This window comes from Rhynchophorus ferrugineus, unplaced genomic scaffold, assembly GCF_030347505.1.
Source record: "Rhynchophorus ferrugineus isolate W39M unplaced genomic scaffold, kcgeb_rfMv2 rfM3, whole genome shotgun sequence".
In the NCBI taxonomy this organism is placed as follows: Eukaryota; Metazoa; Arthropoda; class Insecta; order Coleoptera; family Curculionidae; genus Rhynchophorus; species Rhynchophorus ferrugineus.
Genome location: NW_027472582.1, coordinates 18715831 through 18739010, shown reverse-complemented (window position 1 = coordinate 18739010; position 23180 = coordinate 18715831). Strand labels below are relative to the sequence as shown.

At 29.2% G+C, this 23180-nt stretch overlaps 1 protein-coding gene across 14 annotated transcripts in view; it reads right to left on the bottom strand.

Moving 5' to 3' along the window:
* Window positions 1-23180, bottom strand: part of LOC143193970 (voltage-gated inwardly rectifying potassium channel KCNH6) — a 310658-nt gene that overhangs the window by 52388 nt on the left and 235090 nt on the right. For 13 of the 14 annotated variants that reach the window (XM_076400469.1, XM_076400467.1, XM_076400463.1 and 10 more), the window contains one exon: window positions 2828-3071. In XM_076400469.1, coding sequence (XP_076256584.1) covers window positions 2828-3071 — 244 coding nt within the window. Of the gene's footprint in view, window positions 1-2827; window positions 3072-11721; window positions 12299-23180 lie in introns of those variants that run through there. The other variant, XM_076400474.1, reaches the window with a different exon arrangement.

Here is a 23180-nt window from a genome sequence, read left to right as displayed (position 1 = left end):
ATTTTAATTGCAAGAATTGTTGTATATATTTTCATGATTCTCCTGTTATGTTAAATTAACTAAATATAATTTAACAGTGCCAGAAACCTATTTTAATTTATTTGTGTGCGAATCTATCTCTAGATTTGTTTTATTTATGGGCAAAGAAATCTACAAAAACAAATGTCTAACAAGTTCGGAGCCGACTTTAAACTGTAGGTTCAGTCCAGATAAAAGGTTGGTAAAGAGGATGCTTTAAAATATATAAACAAAATGTAATTACTATATTCAGTAAATTCATATATTATATTTGTAAGTATATTTTGGACAAATTATCAGTTGCCAGACTATATATTGATTTTTTTTATGTATTTTGAAAATGTTTTATACAAATATTAAGTAGCATTTAAATGACATATTTTAGTAATATTCTATTTTTTAATTCACCCCTGTAATATAAATATTCTTTAATACTATTTTTCATTCACATCTTCAAGTGGTTTAGACGAACACAACTTGGTTGCAACTTTATACATGGAAGATCGTATCTAAGTCTGTCTGTTCTGTGGTCAGGTCCTCTCGATTGCCTATATAATAATTTTCGTAAAAGTCTAAAAACAAGTAATTCACAGTAATCCGTGCTTGTAATGTAAACGGATCCTTTTATTCAAAAGTGATATTTACTTCGCGACCAAAAAACAGAAATGATTGGGAAGATCGGGGAAACATTATATCAAGAAACAATTTGTTTTTAACCGACCTTAGAAAAGGAGGAGGTTCTATGTTTCTGTCAATTATGGACCGATTTTCATTTTTTTTTATACGAAAGAGTGTACTTCCGATGTTGGTCCCATTGGAACTAAGTGAGGATCTGATGATGGAAACCAGGGAAATTGATGGAAATCCTCAAATTTCAAAGGCACGTACAGAGTTTTCGCATATTATTTATTTAAAATAATCAGATATTTCTGTCTAATGTTGTCTAAAATTGCTGCCTACAAGAGTGTAAAATCCCAGTCACGCCAGTAACCAGGCTGGGTAAGACCGGATATCTTCTGGGATGATTTTTAAAAAAGTTGGTTTAACGTTTTTAAGGTTGGTTAATGCTGCGGACCGTGGTTCGGAGCCCACGTTAAACTTTAGGCCCAGTCCAGATAAACCCATAGTTATAAATATTATATATATATATATATATATATATATATATAAATATATATATATATATACATATACATATATATATATGAAATATATATATATGGAAAAAAGTACTTGGAAGCACCCACAGAGAACTCGTTTAAATATTTTGCCGCAGATGGTTCTTTGTTATAAAATTGTAAAATTTAAGCTTATTAGTATATATATTCTTTATGTTTCCCACATAAGCTTTCTGTATTGCCCTTAGTAATAGGGAAATATTCTTAACATATAAGTTAATAAATATTTTTAATTAAATATTAATAATTAGAGTATATTGCTTATTGTATTTTCCTTGACATTTTTTATCACATATTTTACATAAATATTTTTTGTTTTTGGAAAATGATATTTCATAAATAATCTGATGTTTACATTTATAAAAAATCAACAATGGTGTTAAAAAAATACCCCAGACTGCCAAAAAATATAAAGATAATGAACATAGAGGATTGGCGCAGTGGTTAGGGCGACAGGACGGTCGTCCTACCGTTGCGATAGTCACGGGTTGTGTGTCTAAAATGTCTTTATCTTTATAGGCAGCAGTGGAAAATCCGACAAGTAGTAACCATCCCAGTCACTCCAGTAACCAGGTTGCATAAGTCTGGATGTCTTCTGGGATGATCTCTAAGTTGGTCACTGACCAGTTGGTAGGTATAATGCCAAGGGCCGTGTTTCGGAACCCACGTTAAACTGTAGGTCCATTCCAGATAAACCCTCGATAGTAAAAAGGAGACCTTAAAATATTTAAAAAAAAACCAGTATCGGCGTATAAAGAATCTTCGTTTAAAGAGATGGTGAACTCATTGTTGGAAAAGTAGAAACGTAATATATCTTTGAAAGAATTAAAAAAGAAAGCAAAAGTAACTAACAAAAGAAACTTCAAAATCGGCTTCAATATATCATATATAGCTAATAAGGATAGTTAGAATGAGGTTTCGAATATTTTTAGCAATTTAGCATGCAATGATGAGTTAACTGACCAACTGCATTTGACCAAGCGGTGATATGTGTACTATTACGGATAAACTATTTATATATTGTTGAAACCTGTTGTCAGTTTTCTTTCTACCATCTTACAATTAAAATTATTTGATGAAATTACGATAAGCTATGAATAGTTTGAATCAAATATTGGAACCGTAATATACGGTGAATAAGGCCTTAATAAAAGTTTCATAATTGTTCAAAACCATCTTTCAGATGGAAGAGACAAGGTTAAGTTTATGAATATGTAACATATGTATACATTAATACCATATGGCACTAGAATAATAAGGATCAATTGACGACAATGGAGAATTTAAAGGAAATGTAAAAAGACAATGGCGTAAACAAAGAATATGTAGTAGGTTTTATTGGTTGGTGAGTTGACACTTTTCTAATTAAATGTCATATTCATTCTAAAATATATAAAATATATTTGTCTAAAAACGGCGCATCGTTTAGTTGCATCATTATTGAAACCAAAGTAAATACTATGTTGGGAACAATTATTTTTAAGTTGAATCAATTGAGATTATTAATAATTGTTCTTTGATTGATTAATAATTGTTGTATTAACATAAAATTTGATATATAAAAATATAACAAGTATTACACTTGGTATATAAAAAATAAAAAAGTTAATCGAAACATCAAGTTGGCTTACCAATTAAATCAATAATAACAATGGGGTCCTCGCTATACTTTTTGTTTTTTCTGTTGTTGAAATCCGGCTCGCCAAGCAGGAACGCCGCCACGTACGGGGTGAAAATCGCCGTGTACATTACCAGTATCAGTATGATCCAATCCCAAACAGCTTTAAATGGCGAATAATGGAGAATGGTGTAGTTATGTATCCTTGGATTTTGCAGCTTATATTCTGGCAATACGTCTGCGCCCAACGATAACACCTAAATACACAAATTATATTTAGTTAATTATGAAACGAATAGAATGTTGGTAATTTAAAGACATATGGAGTTTTTTTCTATTGGGTATTTTTTACTATGAGCTAGAAATTGAGCTAGTAGCATTAAAAATAGTTGAGTTTTAGATTGTAATATATCATTTAAGTAAATATACAGTAAATAAAAGGGGTTATGTATATTGATCATAGGTAATTATTTTACAATTACATATTTCAAAATATGATCAAAATATATCAAGATATTTGAAATAGAATGCAATTCAGTTTGGATACAATTAGCGTTGGGAACTATACAATTAGCGTTGGGAACTATCGACTGAAAACAGTTGAAACAGTCGATAGTCGCAAAACAGTCGAAACAGTCGATAGTCAAAAAACTAGCGTAATATTGATTACTATTTTCCGTCAAATGCACGGTTCGACTGTTTTGTTTAATTCGTGATGTCAGACGAAGATGTCAGACGAGCCCTACTGTACAAACTGTGATAGAGGAACGGACGAAGATAATTGCTTGGAACAGTTAATTTTATATGTGCTTATATTTTCCAACGGTAGTATAAGCGAGACGAAGATGTATATATAAATTCACTTTTCATTAATTTCATTTTAAACAAAGATTTACTTTTATATTTGAATATTCTGTGGATCTGTAAAAAGGATTGGAATTTTTCTATGAAGTGGAATAATACCTCAAAAATGTTTTATCGTATTTTAATATGTTAATTGCTATTTTCAAATAATATATTATAATAAATATAGAATACAATTGAACTTAAACAAAACCTAAAATCTAAAAATGGACAATAACTATAAGTACTAAATAAAAATTAAGCATATACCTAATCATAGAAAAAAAAAAATTAATGACATAATTAAAAATGATCGCACTATAGCTACTAGAGCTCCTTTAAATAAAGTAAATGATTTATTTATTATTGAACGGAAATATTGTTTAACAAAAATCGAGAGAGTAATTGAAATATTACCTTTTATTGCCATAAAAACAGTCAAAATTATTTTACTATTTATCATCCACAATTTATTACAGTAATAATCTTGAAAAATATCGTTCCAAAATGCTGCTATATTAATATACAATATATTGTTATATACTAGCAATCTACCAAAAAAATCATAAAACTATATATATTACATATAAATTTATGTAAGCTTAAATTGAATTAAATTAAATTTACGACGCCATTTTTATGTGTCTGACATAAAATGCAATCAGTATTTTTATTTATCATTTAATTATAATGTATCTTCATCTCCAAAAGTATTGTGTATGCAGTGTATGTGCGGAAATAAAGAACCACACCTAGTTTTCCTTGGAAGAAACAACTCAAGTTACCTAGGGTGTGTGTGTGTGTGTGTGTGTGTGTGTGTGTGTGTGACTTAGCATTGCTTGTACCCGGTACGTATACAGTTATTTATATAAAGTATTTGTGTTCATATATATTATTATTTACAGGATTACAGCAGGAGAAATCATGAGACTATTACACACAGTTTAAAAACAAAATGTGTCCTTATAGGACGATGGCAAAATTACATTAAAGGTAAATGTGATTATACTACATCAAAAGATTTTGTTACCCTTTAAAAAATTGTTTGTAAGGTGCCACAAATTGAGCTTGATTTTATAGAGAAGGGATTATCATGCCTCTTTTATTGTATTGTTAATAATATATGCTTAAGCTGCCTTTTTAACTCCTCGATTTTACCAATAATCCATCACCAATAAGAGCATAGTAGAAATTTTGATATATATCATACATTTTAATTTTTTGTTGCTAACTATTACTTTTCGGTATGTTTTCTTCATTCTGACGCATATCATACGATTGATAATTATCCGTTCCATAATTTTCACAATAACATTGTAAAAATAATTATATTTTGTCACAATATATTTTTGGGTTGAACAAGTAAGTAAAATATTAAGAGACACAGACTTTCAGCTATGCTGCTGTGCTATCAGTATGAGGGAACAAAAAGATAGAAACTTTAATACATATTATTTGAATTGATAGCACTAAAGAAATATGAAAAATGGAAAAAAGAGCTATAGACAATTTTGATTATATTTGCCACGAGATATGTTATGTTTTCAATTAGATTGAAGCCATTTATATATCCACATAGGATTATTTTTTATTTATAACTTATATTTAATTATTTTTTATTTATGTACATTATATATTCATTATGTACTTATATTTTGGATTCTTGATATTGTATAATATTTGTATTTATATAGAATTTTATATTAATAAATGGTTTTGACATTTTGGTTTTATTTGAAATTTAATTGGTCGGTGGAATGTGACGTCGGAGGTTAGTAACGTGATGAAATGATGCATATGAAATCGTCGACCAATGAAATGCTTTCCCAATAAAGTATTTTCATTACAGGTGTCTGTAATGGTAATTTAAACTAACCAATGAAATTCAGCGAAATGACGTTCTCAGCGCCTTCCTGCTGAGACCACTCAAAACTATTCTGAAATTATTTGTATTTATTAAACACTCTCTATATTACTCTATGCTACAACAATATTAATATAATTAGTTACATAATAAGCGACCTGGTGGTGACTCATAATTCCTTTAATTTCAGATTGATAATAGCACTAAATTTATATTTTTGTAGATAGTTTGTCTTACCAGTTTTTAATCACAATATTATCTACATTTACATTTTTTATACTGTTTGTGCCTTTCTTAACTCAAAAGTATACTTGTTCAACACAAATCATAATATATTTAAGAGAAATACAGGGATAAATTGTTCAATATTTTAAAGGCTTACAGACCAGAAATAATCTAGAACAAAAAAGGGCGCCATCAAAACTTTTAGTCAAAGACATAACTCCTGAAGTTTTAACATAAAGGGGAATAAAGTTTAATATCTTCACTATTTCTGTTGATAAATATTAACGACATGGGGTGTTTGGGGTTGGCCTTTAAATTTTAAAACTTTATCTTAAAATGTCAAGTTAAAATGTTTGGAGTAAGTACGCAAGTTTATAGATATTGTATTATTGTATGTAAGGTCCTTACAAATCCAACAGCAATTAGAAATGAAAAATTTAATATATTAATGATTTGAATTAAAATTTCTATAATTAGAACAGGAAATAATGCGAAGTAAAGGCACAAACATCTAAAGTTTTAATAATAGATAAGTCCAAATTAACACAGCTTTTGAACTTTACCATGAAGGAGGAAGCGACCTTGTTATTTCTGTTCATAAATGTTGTTAAGGAGATTGCTCGATTATAACTTTATAAAACTTTCACAAGTTTAAAAGCGGAATTATTACATAGGATTTCATTTTGTGATGTTTATTAGATATTTGCTGAGTTTATCCTTTGATAAAAAATTAATTTGTGTAATAAATGTAGTGAAATATTTATATATTTGGTAATTTAAACTAAAACATGTGTAAGACAGTAAACATATATAAAATTATAACAAACAATAACCAATACCTATCATATATAGTAATGATGCATTGTAATCTGTAATTAAAATAGAATAGAATGTTTTATATTTTCTAGATGATTGTATTTTTTACATGATATATTTGGAAATGGAGTACTTCACTGCAAATTATTGACATTATTCTCTGTGTACGCCATATATGGCCTTTTGAAACGTTTTTTTTTGTTACAAGCGTATAGTATTACAAGCAATATAGAGGGCTTGAGAAATTAGATTATGATTGATTGCTTGGTAGTATATATTTTGACTTCGAATGGGGACCGTGCAGCTTATTGTACTGACCAGAAGAAATTTGGGAAAATGTAATTCAATGCCGATGATGATGATACTAAATCATAAAATGTACGAGAGAAGAATCTTAAAAACCAAAAAAAATCAATAGTTCTACCTATATATAATACAAATGAATAACCGCAAATTTACTACCAAGACTTCAGTGGTTGGTAATGATCTAAAATTGGTGCCATGTGGTCAAAATGTATAGATCAGAGCGACAACGTGTCTCTCCGTTACATCTTCCCAGATCAGACTCAAAATAAAAGGTTCAAACCATACTGGTTAGTAGGAAGATATTGGTTTATCAGTCAATTAGAAAGCCTTTGGTTTTTAGGGTGTAAATATTGGATTGCACTAAAACAAGTGGTATCAAGCCGAGTGGTAATCCAACGCAATGCAATAATAGAAAGATCTTCGATTAATTACTGACGATAGAACGTAAAATATAGTCAATGAATCACAGAAGCGTAGAAGCCATACAGCTATAGGACAACGCGCAGGAAATTGGGAGATTGAAGCGGACCAAACCACATGAACTTGTTGAGTTTTACTCTTAACTTTAGCATAAGTAGCCTAATTTAAGTTTAATTGGGTAATACTTACTGATGTATTTATTCCGCACTCGTTTTGCTTGTGTATTGATGCAAGTACAACAGAACATTAGTAATAAATTAATTTGCAAATTAATATTGTATTAATCATATCTAATATAAGATGCAATAAAATAAACGCAATTATTTAAATATGCTTATTAGTTGTTATATTTAAAAGGTTGATTATATATTGTTGTTAAAGATACAAAAAGCAAGGGAATTTGGTAAAGTCAGCTTGTTTTATTCCAGAACCATGCACAACATTTTAACATTTTTTGTGAATAACCCATTTCAAGGTCTTGCCAGTTTCTTTGAAGTGTACGGAATGACCTATAGGCATGGAAGCATAAAAACTTCAGTTCTGAAGCAGAAATGCTTTAAGGCTTCTTTTTGTTGAATTTATAAAATGATGGCGTCATATTGTGCTATATTGTAATGGATCCATCAAATCTTCGATACTGGTCATAAAGACCTTCTTGGACAAAGCAGGGAGTAAACTCTTTCTCACGATATCTAAACCAGGAAGACGACACTCCTGGTAGAAGTGTTCCATCATTAGAGCCTTGAGCCAAACAACTCAGCAGCATCTGTGGAAAAATGTAAGTCTCTTACGAAATCATTTAGCTGGATCCTGATGTTCTGGAATTTTTTCCATATTATTTTTGTTTTCAGCATCAAGTTTCAGTCAATAGTTCTACTTATACATAATAAATTTGATACTAAATATGAAATTTATTAAGACCTGAAACGCAAATAAATAACTGCAAATTTACTAGCAAGACTTCAGTAGTTGGTAATGCTCTAGAATTGGTACCATGTGGTCAAAAGGTATAGAAGGTCAAAGCGACAAACTGTCCCTCCCTTAAATTTTCACAGATCAGGCTCAAAATAAAAGGTTCAAACCATACTGGCTAGTCGGAAGATATTGGTTTATCAGTCAATTATAAAGCCTTTGGTTTTTGGGGTGTAAATATTAGATTGGACTGAAACATCAAACCGAGTAGTAATACAACGCATTGCAATAATAAGATCTTCGATTAATTACTGACGATAGAACGTAAAATATAGTTAATGAATCATAGAAGCGTAGAAGCCATATAGATATAGGACAACGCGCAGGAAATTGGGAGATTGAAGCGAATCAAACCACATGAACTTGTTCACTTTTACTTTTAACTTTAGAATAAGTAGGTTAACTTAAGTTTAATTGGGTAATACTTACTGATGTATTTATCCCGTACTCGTTTTGCTTGTGTATTGATGCAAGCACAACAGAACATTTGAGAGGTTGCACTAAGCATATCTATATCTAATGTAAAATTCAATAAAATAAATGCAATTACTAATAATGCTGGTTTGTTGTTATATTTAAAAGGTTGATTGACAAAAAAAGCATGAATTTAATTCTAAATTATTTAAATATTAACCGTACACAGCAGATTTGGATTCTGATGAACATATTTTGAAAATTCATTTCAGAAATGTTGAATTGAGGGTATTTATATTGATAGTAATAACGTTTAACGATAATTTGATTTCATTTACGTGTTATGTTATCGTATTATGAAAAGGAAATATTGTTCATTAATTGCAAATTGTTATTAATCAACATTTACAATGCCTCAATTGAATTCCAAGTAAACGCAGAATATATTTCCGAATTAATTTATATCCCCGTAATAGGTAAAGCCGTTCGGATACAAAGAGTAATGAAATGGAACAGAAAATATCTGGGTATTTAAATACCAAAACCCAGTGAGCACAACATAACTCTTAGTTAGACGGTGCTATCTGTAATTTTGTGTAGTGCTATCCTCTGGGATACAACGTAAATTCTCATTAAGAATTTGAATTGTGAGGCGTAATATTGCGTTGTTGTGTATGGTAGCTTACACCATTGTCTTTATCGCAGTTGTGTAAGAAGAAAAGAAATGTAAGGAAATATTAAAATCTTTGTAATTACTAAATGTTCATGAAAGTTTTAAAGGTCTGAAAATTATTTCTAAAAGCTGTTTAGGTTTTGTACTGTAATATTTATGTTTTTGGGTGTGCTGATTCCAAAAATGACTTCCAGACTTTCTTGTTATAGGACGACGTGTTTCTTGATAATTTGGGTAACTATTTTAAACCAGTATTACATTAAAATAAAAGAGAAAAGACTTGAAATATATTAATTTTATTGTGTGAGACACTCAATTATACTCAGTATCTTTTCTCGATCTGTTTAATGTCCTGGTGAAATCGTTCATCATGATCTTCAATAACATCTCCCAATTTTGCTTGAAAATAATCGATCTAGTAATAAAGAAACTCATTAGGTAACCCAAAGCTAGAAATGGTATTTTAGTTAGTTAAATTGAGTATTCTCTGTAAAGTTAAATTTTAGTTTCTTTTGATGATTTGGTTAGAATTAGGATTTTTACGATTGCCTAAAAATTTCTCTATGAACTCCTTCCTAAAGTAATCTACCCTTCTTTTTGACGACTCGTCATAGTCGTGAAAAATTGTGTTATTTTACATTGTACAAATTGCTTCGAACTTTATGTTTAGCGGTGGTAAAAGAACTTTATGTGGAGCTACCAAAGCTCTTGTAGAACGTTTCTATTCACTAACTTCTTGGTTTCTCATTTTCGGTGGTCAAATAGTTTTGGTTCACAGATTTCCCCGATATCTGTTATGCTATTGATACAAAAAATAATCCATTTCAAATTTTTGTAAGTTTCTTTGAGGTACAGAATGACCTATAGAGATGGAAGCATAAAAACCGCAGTTCTGAGGCAGAACTGCGTTAAGGCTTCTTTCTGTTTAATTTATAAAACGATGGCGTCATATTGTGCTATATTGTAATGGATCCATCCAATCTTTGATATTGGTCATAAAAACCTTCTTGGATAAAGCAGGGAGTAAACTCTTTCTCAAGATATCTTAACCTTGAAGATAACACTTCTGACAGAAGTGTTCCATCTTTAGAGCCTTGAGTCAAGCAACTCAGCAGTATCTTCAGAAAAATTTAAGCCTATTACGAAATCATTCAGCTGGATCTTAATGTTCTGGAATTTGTTCTATGTTATTTTTGTTTTCAGCATACCAAAAAAGTTCATAACAAATCGTAGCAGGTTTGCTTTTTAGTTTCTTATTAAATACATTTAGGTTATTACAAATACAATGTATATATAATTTTTTAGTAGTTTAGTAGGATCTCTGCAGCATATAAGCATCTGGAACACTTGATTTATGCATTGCTAAGCAGTCTGAAAGTTCATTGAGCTAGGTTAACATTCTATAAATCTTGTAATTCATTAGTATCATAATGTCTGTTTCTAAACTGTTGAAAACAAACCTGATAATGGGCATATGAGTGAGCAACATCAGTTTCAGAAAATTTTTCTAAATTATGGTTTTAGTTAAATTAAACATACGACTAATTACGTATTAGGTACATTAATTTACTTGTAGTTTTCTCTATTTAAACCTACTTGCTGAGTTGCTGGGTAATAATAAATATCATTAATCTGTTATATGCACTAACGATGTGTTTTGTATCTCAGTAATTTAATTATATTTTAAGTAATAAGTGTGTTTGCTATTTGTGTGTTTTTTTACCAGATTTTTATTCATACTTTTGTTTTATAAAACTTTTTTTTATAAACCAAACAAAACCATACGTACGATTCGATTTCAAACCTGTTTCATAATTCTTTTCACTATATGATATCGATTTTTATACATTTTATATTTTTCTTCTTTATTTTGAAATTCCTTTTTATTTCCATTCTATTTGAAAATTCGAAAATAAAAACTTTATATTTGCCCATTTTCAGATTTTCTAAAAAATACATATTTCCAAAAAATATCAATAATTCTTTTTAGCCATATCAAGATTACTTTACACTAGTGAGGGTGAAGCTTTAATTTTTAATACTTAATTTTAAAGCTGCTCTGTTTTAAAAAAAACTAAGGATATTTTTATAGTTTTTCAAACAATATCTGTCAAAAATATAGATATTTTTTTTCAAAAAATATAAATGGTAAGAATTCTCTAAGTTTGCCTGGAAATTATCAATTCTATTTGACTTAATACATTAAGTTTAGGGAGAAACTATTATAGTTATGATAGAAATATATGTAGGTATAAGTTTAAATTAAAAAATATATTAATATGATAAAATAATAATAAAATATTATTACATATTTTTTCCTATGCATAGAAAACCAAATAAACTTACATTAGAGCTAAATATTGTTTATACTTACATTTCCTATGTTATTTTTAATATGTCCAGTACCAGTGGGACTCTTTAACTTATCATAATCCACTCCCATCGGCATCCCATTGCAGGGCTCAACCTTGACTTTGCTACTATCTTCGAAACCGGTTCCCTTGATCCGTACCGAACTCCATTTGACCGGAAATCCGATGATAGACGATCGTTCGCGGCCAATTTCGTATTTCAAGCTACCGCCTACTCCGGTCCTTTTTCCCTCGATGATGTTCGGATGGATTCGGTTAGAGTCCTCGCTCGGACTGTTCACCGAAATGACGCCCGTGGTGCGGCGACTGTCCGTTGTGGCGCGGCTCTCGCTCGATTTGCTCTGCCGTCGCGTCGAGACGGTGCTTTTTTTCCGTTTCTTCGGGGTTTTCTCCTTCGGTTTTTCGGTGTTTGGTGTTACTATGAGGGGAATCTCTACTGCTAGATGCTCGTCATCCATTTGGGGAATCGACAACTCCTTTTCGGGAGCATTAAGGGATTTGACGCTGAATAGAGCTATAATGTCGTGAGGCAGAACGAGATTCGATAACGGCTATAACGATAATATGGACGCTCGTCTAGATCGCCTTGTAATTAGATGATGTGTATCTTTCAGTCAGTCGATGTGGAGTATTGTTGCTTTTGGTGTTCGAATTGTATTTTTGATATGAAGGATATGTACTAGGTCGAGTTCAGACACATATATTTTTATACTTTCTATAAAATTTTAAACGAATACTTGTTTTTGGGTGAAAAATTAGACATTTTCTAAGTTAAAAACAGTGTTTGACAATATTTGTAAGCTACTTTGGAGTTTTAAAGTTAATATGGATAATCTGAACACAATAACTTCAGAAATAAGCAAGGCAAGAATTCACGAGAGTGACCTTCCTTTCAATGCTCTCTGATAATTGAAAAGAGTAAAGTTTAATAGGGCAACGAATTGTGATGAAACGTATTTTTTAAATTTAATTGAAACGTTAAAAATTATGACAATGTTTACCATTTGTATATTCTATAGAAATGTTTACCATGTCGTTTCGAAAGTCATTATCTTTTCTAATAGTTTTTCTAATAGACATCGATAGGCTTAACATAAATAATAACGTTGCATAGGTATGTAACGTTATTATTTAAAACATATGTCATTTTGTTCTATTGACATCAAGCTTTAAAGTTATACATGTTGTATTTTACGAAAGTAACACCATCGTATTCTTATCCGGACCGTCACTATTCTTATTTAATCAAAAGAAAAAAGTCGCTGAAAGTCATCGTTTGCTGGTAGAAACTTGCGATGCTCGCCTAACCTTATAAACATGTGAGACGAGGTTTCGAAAAGTCAAAAGTGGTGAAATGTGCAAGACGAAGAACGTTCTAGTAGATCGAAAAAGTTTGAAGATGCGAAACTGCAAAAAACCATGGTTATCACCTGGCGAAACCGGCCCCAAAGGCCAACTCGTTTTGGTCGCAGCACAATGCTCTGGGTTTGATGTGACCAGAATGGCATGGTGTATTACGAACTGTTGAAAACATCCACAATGGGCCCGAAGACACGATCAAGTGATTTTTCAGTACTATAACATGCCGTCTCATAAAGCAAAATCGGTCAAAGATGCGTTGAAATCGCTTAGGTGGGACATATTATCGCATCCACCGTACTCTCCAGACATTGCCCCGTCCGACTACCAATTTTTCGCATCAATGGAATACGCGCTTGCAGAGCAGCACTTCCCCAATTTGGAAGAAGTTAGAAAATGGCTCGTTGAATGGTTTTGCTCAAAAGAACAAACGGTTTTTTTGGGATGGCATACATAAATTGCCTGAAAGATGCTCAAGATGTATAGAAATAAATGGCCAATACTTTGAATAAATACATTTTTCCATTTTCTTGAAAATTATGTAGCTTTTTTTTCCGAAAAAACGGTAATGAGTTTCCGGTAACACCTGGTAAGTTTCACTAAGATACCAGACAAGATGTTAAAGGAATGTTCGGGTCGTATATCTAAATAAAATTTTGATAAAACATTCAAAAGATATTTGAAAAATCACTTTTTAGTTTTAAAAGAGAGCTTGAAGAAAAATGTTATGTCAAAACTTAAGAAGCGTAAGTCAAAATAGTGAATTTTTAATATTGTTTATTTACTTGTAAACACTTCTAATTATTTATTATATAAATTGTATATATTTTGAATAATTTAAGACTTTGATTCTGCAAAGGATTAATTTCGTTATTTGTATTTATAGCGGTTTTACACCAAAATTTGATTGTTTTATAAATAGAAGACGTAAAATCGTTTTCATTATAACATAACATCATTAAAACTTTCTCGTAAAAACTTCTTCGAGTTTTCGTAGATTCCTTTGAATATATTAGAATACTTACTTGTTGAAGATTATTTCATCTTATCTGTTATATAAATATTTATAATGTTAATTTGTGCTTAATATTCTTAATTAAATTTGTTATTTGCGAACGTTCAGAACGTTTTATCATGTTATTATTGTAACATTTTTATATGTATTAGGTTTACAAATATGATTGATATCATTTGGCATTTTTTAAATCTGTTCCAGATATGACATCTCTTCTAAAAGTAACTTTCAAGTTATATTACAACTAACATTTTCAACCCTATTTTGTTAAAAAATAAATTTAAGTAATATTAAATATTTCTTCATTGTTTTTTTTAACATCTTTTTGAAATGTTAATCTTCTGATATTTAAATTGTATATATTTTGAATAATTTCGTCAAGACTCTGATTTTGCAAGGGATTAACTTCGTTCTTTGTCATAAGAGCCTTTATATTCCAAAATTTATTTGTTTTATAAATAGAAGACGTTAGATTGCTTTCATTATAACATAACATAATTAAAACTTTATCGTAAAAATTTCTTCGAGTTTCTCTAGATTCCTTTGAATCTATTAGAGTATTTACTTCTTCAACATTATTTCATCTTAACATATCTGCTGTATAAGTATTTATAATGTTAATTTATGATAACATTCTTATTATTTTCGTATTAGATCTACATATATGATTCCTTTTTTTGAGGAAAATATGGAAATAATTCTTATTCAAAGGCCTAAAGAATATAACATGTGAGATTTCAAAAAGAAGTCTGATATAGTAATTTATCCTTCAGGTATTTTAGAAATACGTCGTCTAAAATTATATTGAAGAAAAACAAGAATGTTATTACAAAAACAGAAAATATTTATAAAACTATGAGCAAACATTCAACAATCTACCAGTTACATAGAATCCCAGATATTATTGGGAAAGCCTATGAGGAGAAAAAGGTTTACAGAGAAAAGAATATCTAAAAAGGAAAATTTACGAAGAGAAAAACTATACCTTGAACTCCTACATCTCAGCAAGGATATCTAGAATTCATCAAGAAGAAGCTTACTTAACAATGAAAGAAACAAGAGCAAGTGCACCGTAAGGTAGTGTTTTGGGTCCTGATTTTTTACGTACTCTAGACATACGACAAATAGAAAATGTTATTATGATTTCATTTGCTAACGATACTGTGATACTTGTTATTGGAGACAATAGCGAAGAAGTAACCAGAAATCTATAATAGGCAAATAATAATATAAATAAGCGGAACCAGTCATGAAGAATAAAGGTCAACGAGACTAAATCAGTGCACATTGAATTCGCCTACAATCAGACTTCATATACGAATAAATATGCATTGTACAAAATACCTATATTAAACTACCTTGCGACGATTCTTGATACAAAACTTTGTTAAAAGAAGCATACAAAATAACTCAAATTAAAATACCAAAGAGTGTTTTAAAATTAAGTACCGAAATAATAATAAGTATAAGAAACATACATATATATATATATATATATATATATATATACATATATATATATATATATATATATACATATATATATATATATATATATATATATATATATATATATATATATATATATATATATATATATATACATATATATATATATATATATATACATATATATATATATATATATATATATATATATATATATATATATATATATATATATATATATATATATACATATATATATATATATACATATATATATATATATATATATATATATATATATATATATATATATATATATATATATATATATATATATATATACAAAATAAAATTAAATAAATATAAGATTTAAAAAATAAAAATATAAGATTGACCGCCTGAAGCGCTTAATCAGCCCTATCCTGTTTTCTATATTTCTTTTAGTGATTATCACTTCTTCTGATTCTTTCTAAGATTGATAATTTTTAAGATTTCTTTTAAATGGACCCTTTGTATTCAAAGGTTTAGTAATTAGACAATATGTAAATCTGATAAGGAACAACAATCTGGAAATGTATAAATATCTATGCTGGCTAAGTATATTTTTCTAAATCACTTGATTGGTAACTTAATACGTTTTCAGTAAAAGTTTGTACCAGTTATAATTAATTAATTTTATATTTTATGGACAATATCAATTTAAATCATTGACAACTCATATTTTTGAATAAAACGATACTGTGCAATTTTTATTAATCAATCAGTTTCATTTTATTTATAAATTAGTCGATTATTTTTGAAAGCCTGTACCTGGCATTTCGTCCTTTGTTTTATTTACGAATGCTGTTTTGTCGCGTATTGTAAACATAATGATTTTATTTTCATTTCAGTTTGTATACTTTTCACTAAACAATTTAATTAATAGATGTTGTTATTTCCCACAATAAACGGAATATGTTATATCCTGTGTGTTTGTTTTATATCGGATGTGCCGATACACATTTACATGAACTAAGTACAGTTCTTATTTAAAGATACACTTGAATTTGTTATATAAGGTCAATTTTGTTCGTTAAATTTAATGGTAACTGTTTAAAATGTAATAGAAAAGTGTTGTATTTTTGTATAATGTATTTTTTTATAATGTATATTTTAATTATGCCGCTTTACTTATGTCCTGAATATCGTACAATTGTATACTTAATAAAAACCATTCACTTAACGAGTCTTTCTTGTTAGTAAACTAACTAAGTTAGCCTGAAGTCTTCGCCCTTAAGCTTACCAATTGGTGAATAACCAACTGAGGTTATCTCAGTATATATCTGATCTCGCCCAGTTTGACTGGAATGATTGTTCTTTCTTGGATCTTACGTTCTTGTCTCCATTCATGTTTGGGTATATTTCAAACCACTGAAATTATCATAAGAGTGGTAGAAATCGACAGATAACATTTTTGGAAAATATTATATTCTTTTACTAACTTTACGATGCAGCAAGAACTTATTGTCTTTTACCATTCTTAAGGTATACTTTGTTTATTCCTTTTAGCGTACATATTTTAATTATAACCATGCTTTATATGTCTTGTTTTTAATAAATACGTTTAGCATACAATTCTTGATATTCTTAATTACATAAAAGTCAAATTAAAACAGAGGTTTTCCGAACTTAATGATTAACATGATTCTTTGAGCTAGACGACGGATTGTGAACATTTAAGGGCAATAAGACGACAAATCAAATAATATGAGACCTTTTAACTGTCTCAACAGGTTTGATATTTAATTTTAATTCATTTATGCTATTTATAAGTAACATCAAAATTAAACATTTACATTAAAATTGTTTAAACCTAGTAAAATATTTATGGATCATAATTAATATTATTAAATCAAGAAATGAATCAAAAATACGTTGAATACTCGGAAAGGAACACAATCGCTTATCTTGAAAAATTGTTTTATAGCACATAACCTATTTCTATATAACACTTTCATGAATAGATTGAAACATGGGAAAGGCCTGTTAAGAAACATGCTAAAACATCAAAAGCAGTAATATTTACTATTTTGAAATAAAACTGTTTAATGGAACTTTTTTCCATTAAATAAACAATTATTTTTATAAAAGTATATTATAAAGCTTTATTATATATATATAGTCAATTCAAAATAGCAGTGACACGAGTGTCAACATATGTCCTTCTAAAGTTGTAAATTCGTTTTACAGTCCGACAATATTATCCTTGTCATTTTATTTTATTTAAAAAGAGATAGAATGCTGTTAGCGAAGTACGTACATGTAAGGGATCGAACCTGCAAAAGTTGTCCGTTTGCCAAACTTCTGAAAATTCTTCAAAATATTATAATTACGGGTCATAAACCGGCAAACGTTGTTTTTATTGAAAATATTTTTTTGCGCCTTGCAGCTGCACTTTATATTAGTACGGACAAGGTCACTAAAATATCTCAAAAAATAAAAATAATATAACCTTTAATTTGATAAAAAGGAACCGTGTTTATCCGAAACAGGTGACGAATCAGGATCAATCTTGGTGTTTCAGAGATCAAATATACGAAATGTGTAAAACAGTAAGTAGTTTTTACATTACATAATTTAATACATTTATTTCAGAGAAAATTGTTAGTTTGGAAAGTATCCACAAAGATTTAAAAGACATACAGCTATTTCACAGATGTGGAACATCCGTTCATACATTGTTGGATAATCTAGGATTTAAGTGGTGAGATAACCCACGAATGGTTTTAATGGAACCCTCCAGAGATTGCTTTTAAAATAATACAATTTTTAAAAACATGTAACAAAATCAAGGAAGAATTATATCAATTTATATATTAAAAAGAGCCATGAATATTTCAGAATGGTACATTGGGATACTCATGGCGAATGATAATAAATATAGTATAAAGACAACAAAGGTTCATAGAAAAAGGTAAACGTTGGAATAACTATCGATTAGGTTTTTTTAGTCATAACATTTAATCATTGTAGACATATAGTTCTTCATGCTGGAAACAGGAATGGCTTTATTCCTGGTGCAGAATTAGTGTTTCTCTAAGTCAAAGGATGACTACCATGAATAAATGAACCATAACTTGTATTTGCAATAGTTTGGAAATCATCTTTTAAAGAACTTGGAGGAACAATTAATTATTGTTATGGTGGAGAAAATCCCAACAAGTTCATCAACAAAGGCTGCAATTAAGGAATGGCTTAAAGTACATAAAATAAGTTTCGAGGAAATCATGTTAAAGAATAAACTATTTCAAATTATTCCTCGGTAAATATAAATGAAATATTTAATTGCATTTTATGTAATTTACATTTTTAGAATTAAGCCTGAAAAAATATACATAGTAGATCAGATTACTGAATGTTATGCCCACAGAGTATTATGTCTCCCCCCTTATCACATTTTTAATCCAATTGAGTTGATATTCAAACCAGAACTGTCTGGATTTAAGGAAAGAGGCATTGTCGAAAATAACACCTTCGGTTTGTATGAGCTCGATCGGACACATTGAAGAAGAAATTGACAAGTGGTAGAATCTTGAGCAAGTTTTTAATAGATTGGAAATAGACAGCTTGGTTATTAACTTGACTAGTATTTCTGAAAGTAATTGTGATTGAATAAAACTTGAAGAATGTTGGTTTATGATTCAATGCTGACGATTACCAAGACAGGGCGATGAAAGAGGAAACCACTGAAGGCCAGTATACAATTAATATTAATATCAATTAATATCAAAAGAATGTAATTGTAGGGAATTGTAATATAGAGTGTGATAGCTTTATGGGCATGTGTGTTATTGTACAGAATATGCATGAACGTTTGGTTAACATGTATGAGTAGAGAAATAACATTAACTGTTTTGCAGATATGGCAAATGCATTAAGGATGATGCAGTCATTAAATGTAGTTTTATTAAGAAAGATGTATACAGATAGTAACAGGGCAAACTAAAGGGAAATGTAGTAATATTATAATGACTTTACAAGGATACATTGCATCGAAAGAAACAAGAGCAACTAAGCGTAAAGCATAAATATGCTCTCTAAGGAAAGCAAAATACATTACTCAGACATACAATTGTTAATTAACTGGATTAGGCCTTCGGGGGATACCACTACATAGAAAAACGCGTCTAGAACCCTATCGATACTAGTGTGGAAAAAAGTTTAATGTATATATAATAAACCAACTCTAACCTATAAATTATTGTGGCTGTAAAATTAATTGTAGTTTTAAGTTCTTCGATGTATTTGATGTATTATAATGTTAAAATAAATTATATTTAATAGAATAGTTGTTCAATTATTTTATTTATATTAAAATTTTGTTATATGTTAGAGCCTAAATCTACTGCTAAATGCCTAAATGTCACTGCTATTTTGAATTGACTATAGCCAATATATGTCAAAATTACAAATGTCACGAAACGTCGCAATGTTGCCGCAGCTACTCTGAGTTTGGATTTTTTTTGGATCTATTAGAGCTCATGAATTTAGTTTAGTTTAGTAACATAAGTTAAGTTTTCATATCATTCGTCTTTAGGAAATTGTGAAGAGAATGAACATGAGGGCTCTTTAGATAAATTACATTCTATACTAACGCAGGATGGCTCTATAACTTCAATTCCAGATGTTCCTATATGAATAAACGGGTCAAGGCAATATCTTATACCCCAGAAAATTATTTTATTATACTATCAGTGGGTCTTTTATTTTATCCACCTCGATAGTATAATATATTTTTGTAAATATTTAAAACATGTAAATTTAAAACCTTTTAATTGTACATCACATAATGATTTTCCAGATAGAATATTACAAATAATAAGGTGCGCTGTATACTTTTGGGTATATATAATTTTAACAGGGAAAGTCTCAAAGTTTCTTTTCAGTATAAGAGAACGAAAATACAGAATTTTAATAGATCTTTAATAGATTAAATTGATGACTCTAAACAAATATGGAAAAGGGAAAAGACTGAAGAAGTAATTTTGATTTGCTCCAAATTCGTTTGTTTATGATTTTTTATATCTAATATTTATATTTTATAGGTATATTTATTTTTGCATATTATATTTATTTTGTTCATTTTATTTAATAAACTTTTTCAGAAATTAAATTGTTTTTATTTAAATTTTATTGGTCAATTAAAAGTCACGTCAGGGTTGTCACGTGCCGCACCTGCCTGGAAAACTTTATCAAAGAGCCAATCAAATGTCTTCACATCGAATTGTTTCTTCACAGGTACCTAAAATGCAGATTTGAATTAGCTAATCAAGTTACTTGAATGGCCGATTTAACCCCATCTGGATGTTGGGCTAAGCAAAACTTTTCGCCAGAGACTCCTATTGAGTTTTCTCTGCATTACTCTATGGCTATATATGTAACAATGATAGTTATTGTCAGCTGTAAAACAAAGAAATTACATTTAAAGGTTAAAATATACATAGAATAAAGAAATTTAGAAGAGAAATTTATATAGAAAAATCGGGTCCCACGTTAAAGCTTTTTGGAATCTCCGTTACGCGGTCAAATGTAAATGAAAACTTTAACAGGTAGATGTATTCTCTCTCGTTCGGCATCGGTATTAATAATTCTAACCTAACAGTTAACGGCCATTTTTAGGTGATATAATTTGTATTGTTTATTTACGTCAAGTTTTTCGGTATGTGTTTTTATATATAGTTGACAATTACTTTAGATTATTCTGTGTATTTTAATTTATTAGTGTATTCAAAAGAAAACTTTAAGATTTATAACTAAAAGAAAACCTATAACCTAAACTATAAGAAAAGAAAATCTTAAGAAATCCTTTTTATATTAAAACCTTAAGATATTATTTTAAAGATGAGGATTATAGACCAAAATGTGGAAAGCCATGGCTGAAACAAGATGTAATTCCTACTAGTAATTTAGATAGCAAATATTTTGTTAAATAATAATGAAATAATATTGAAATATTTCTCTTTCGAGATTCTTTACCTTTACTACAAGACAAGGAACATATGCCCCCAGTGACAATATTAAATCACATATGTTTTTTGAGGCTGATAGATATATAGGAGATTCTTCTACCCCAACAAGACCCAGAAGTAAGTATATAATAAGAAACTTATGTTTATTATTAGAGAATGGAGGTTCTAACTTGAAATTTATATGTTCATTTACAGATAACTCAGCCTGTCCCATCAGTTTCGTTTCAGGTTGGTTGAAAAACTAATGGCTTTATCCTAATTAAAATGTAGTGGCAGAAGATATAAACTGTTATCGAAGATATTCTGCTTGCCTACTAGAAGAACATTAGTGCAGATACTGAATAAGGTTCCTTTTTGCTACTGGAGTAGTAGACCTCTAATTTTGGTCGTTAGTTCAGAAACTTGACTGTATATAGACCGAACTGCAGTTGTTATATTTGATAAAATGTACCTCAATTTAGGTAGGTTGTTAATTTAGTTGATTTTAAAAAATAGTACAACAGAACCATTAATAGTTATATTATCTTGTTTTAATATTTGTTTTAAATATTATAGAGAAGATAATAACAATAAGTTTTCCCAGTAAAATGAAAAGAATTTTTTTTAATTTCCCGCTAAAATTTTTTACTATAAATTTTTAAATTTTCTGCTCAAATTTTTAAAATTCCCGCCGTAATTAGCTGTTATACGGCGCACGCGTAAGCGCTCGCACATGGGGATTCCGAGCGTAACTTAGAACCAATTTTAACATAGGAGATGCGCTTCTAAGTTTCTTTATTCTATGAATATATATATATATATATATATATATATATATATATATGAAATTTTAAATATTATCTCAACAATCAATATTTAACAAATTTTAGCTCAACTGAGAAAGGCATCACCTGAACAAAATCGCATTGGAAAATGTCGTGGGAAAGTATTTGCGCTATTTTCTATTACGTTGGGGATTTCAGTGCCTCGCGTCAATTATGAAATTCCTTCATTTAAAAATTTGCAGGTCATATTTCTTATTACTCTTCGTCCAGTTTTCTCTGTATTTAACATTTTTAATTCGTTTCAGAATGAACTCATTTTATTGCTAATAAAAATGTATTATGTATTGATAACTGTTAATACTTTCGTAAGTAAAGAAATTTAACCATTATTAATTCTAAATGTTAATTTTACTTTATTGCAATTTTTGATGACTATGAACCTGATAACTACATTTGATAATTGTCATTAATTAGTAGATATGAAATAAGTTAATAATACTATATAAAGAATATTCAGGGCATTGAATCACGACTCTTGGAGAGAAGATAAATAAATAATATAAACTATATTCTTAAATGTTGTAAAATATTCGGCACAGAGTATCATTAAGTAGTTGAATGATGTGTTAGCAAAACCTATATATCAGTAAATATTTTGTTGACAATGAACAAATTATGCATTCTTCCTACTGTTGCGATAGTCGCGGGTTCGAATTCTGCTGGGGCATGGTCGTAAATTTATGTTTGTGAATGTTTAAAATTTGTGATTGTCCTAGGCAAGAATATATAATCCGACAAATAAAATGATCCCAGTCACGCCAGTACCAGGCTGGGTAAGACCGGATGTCTTCTGGAATGATTTCTAA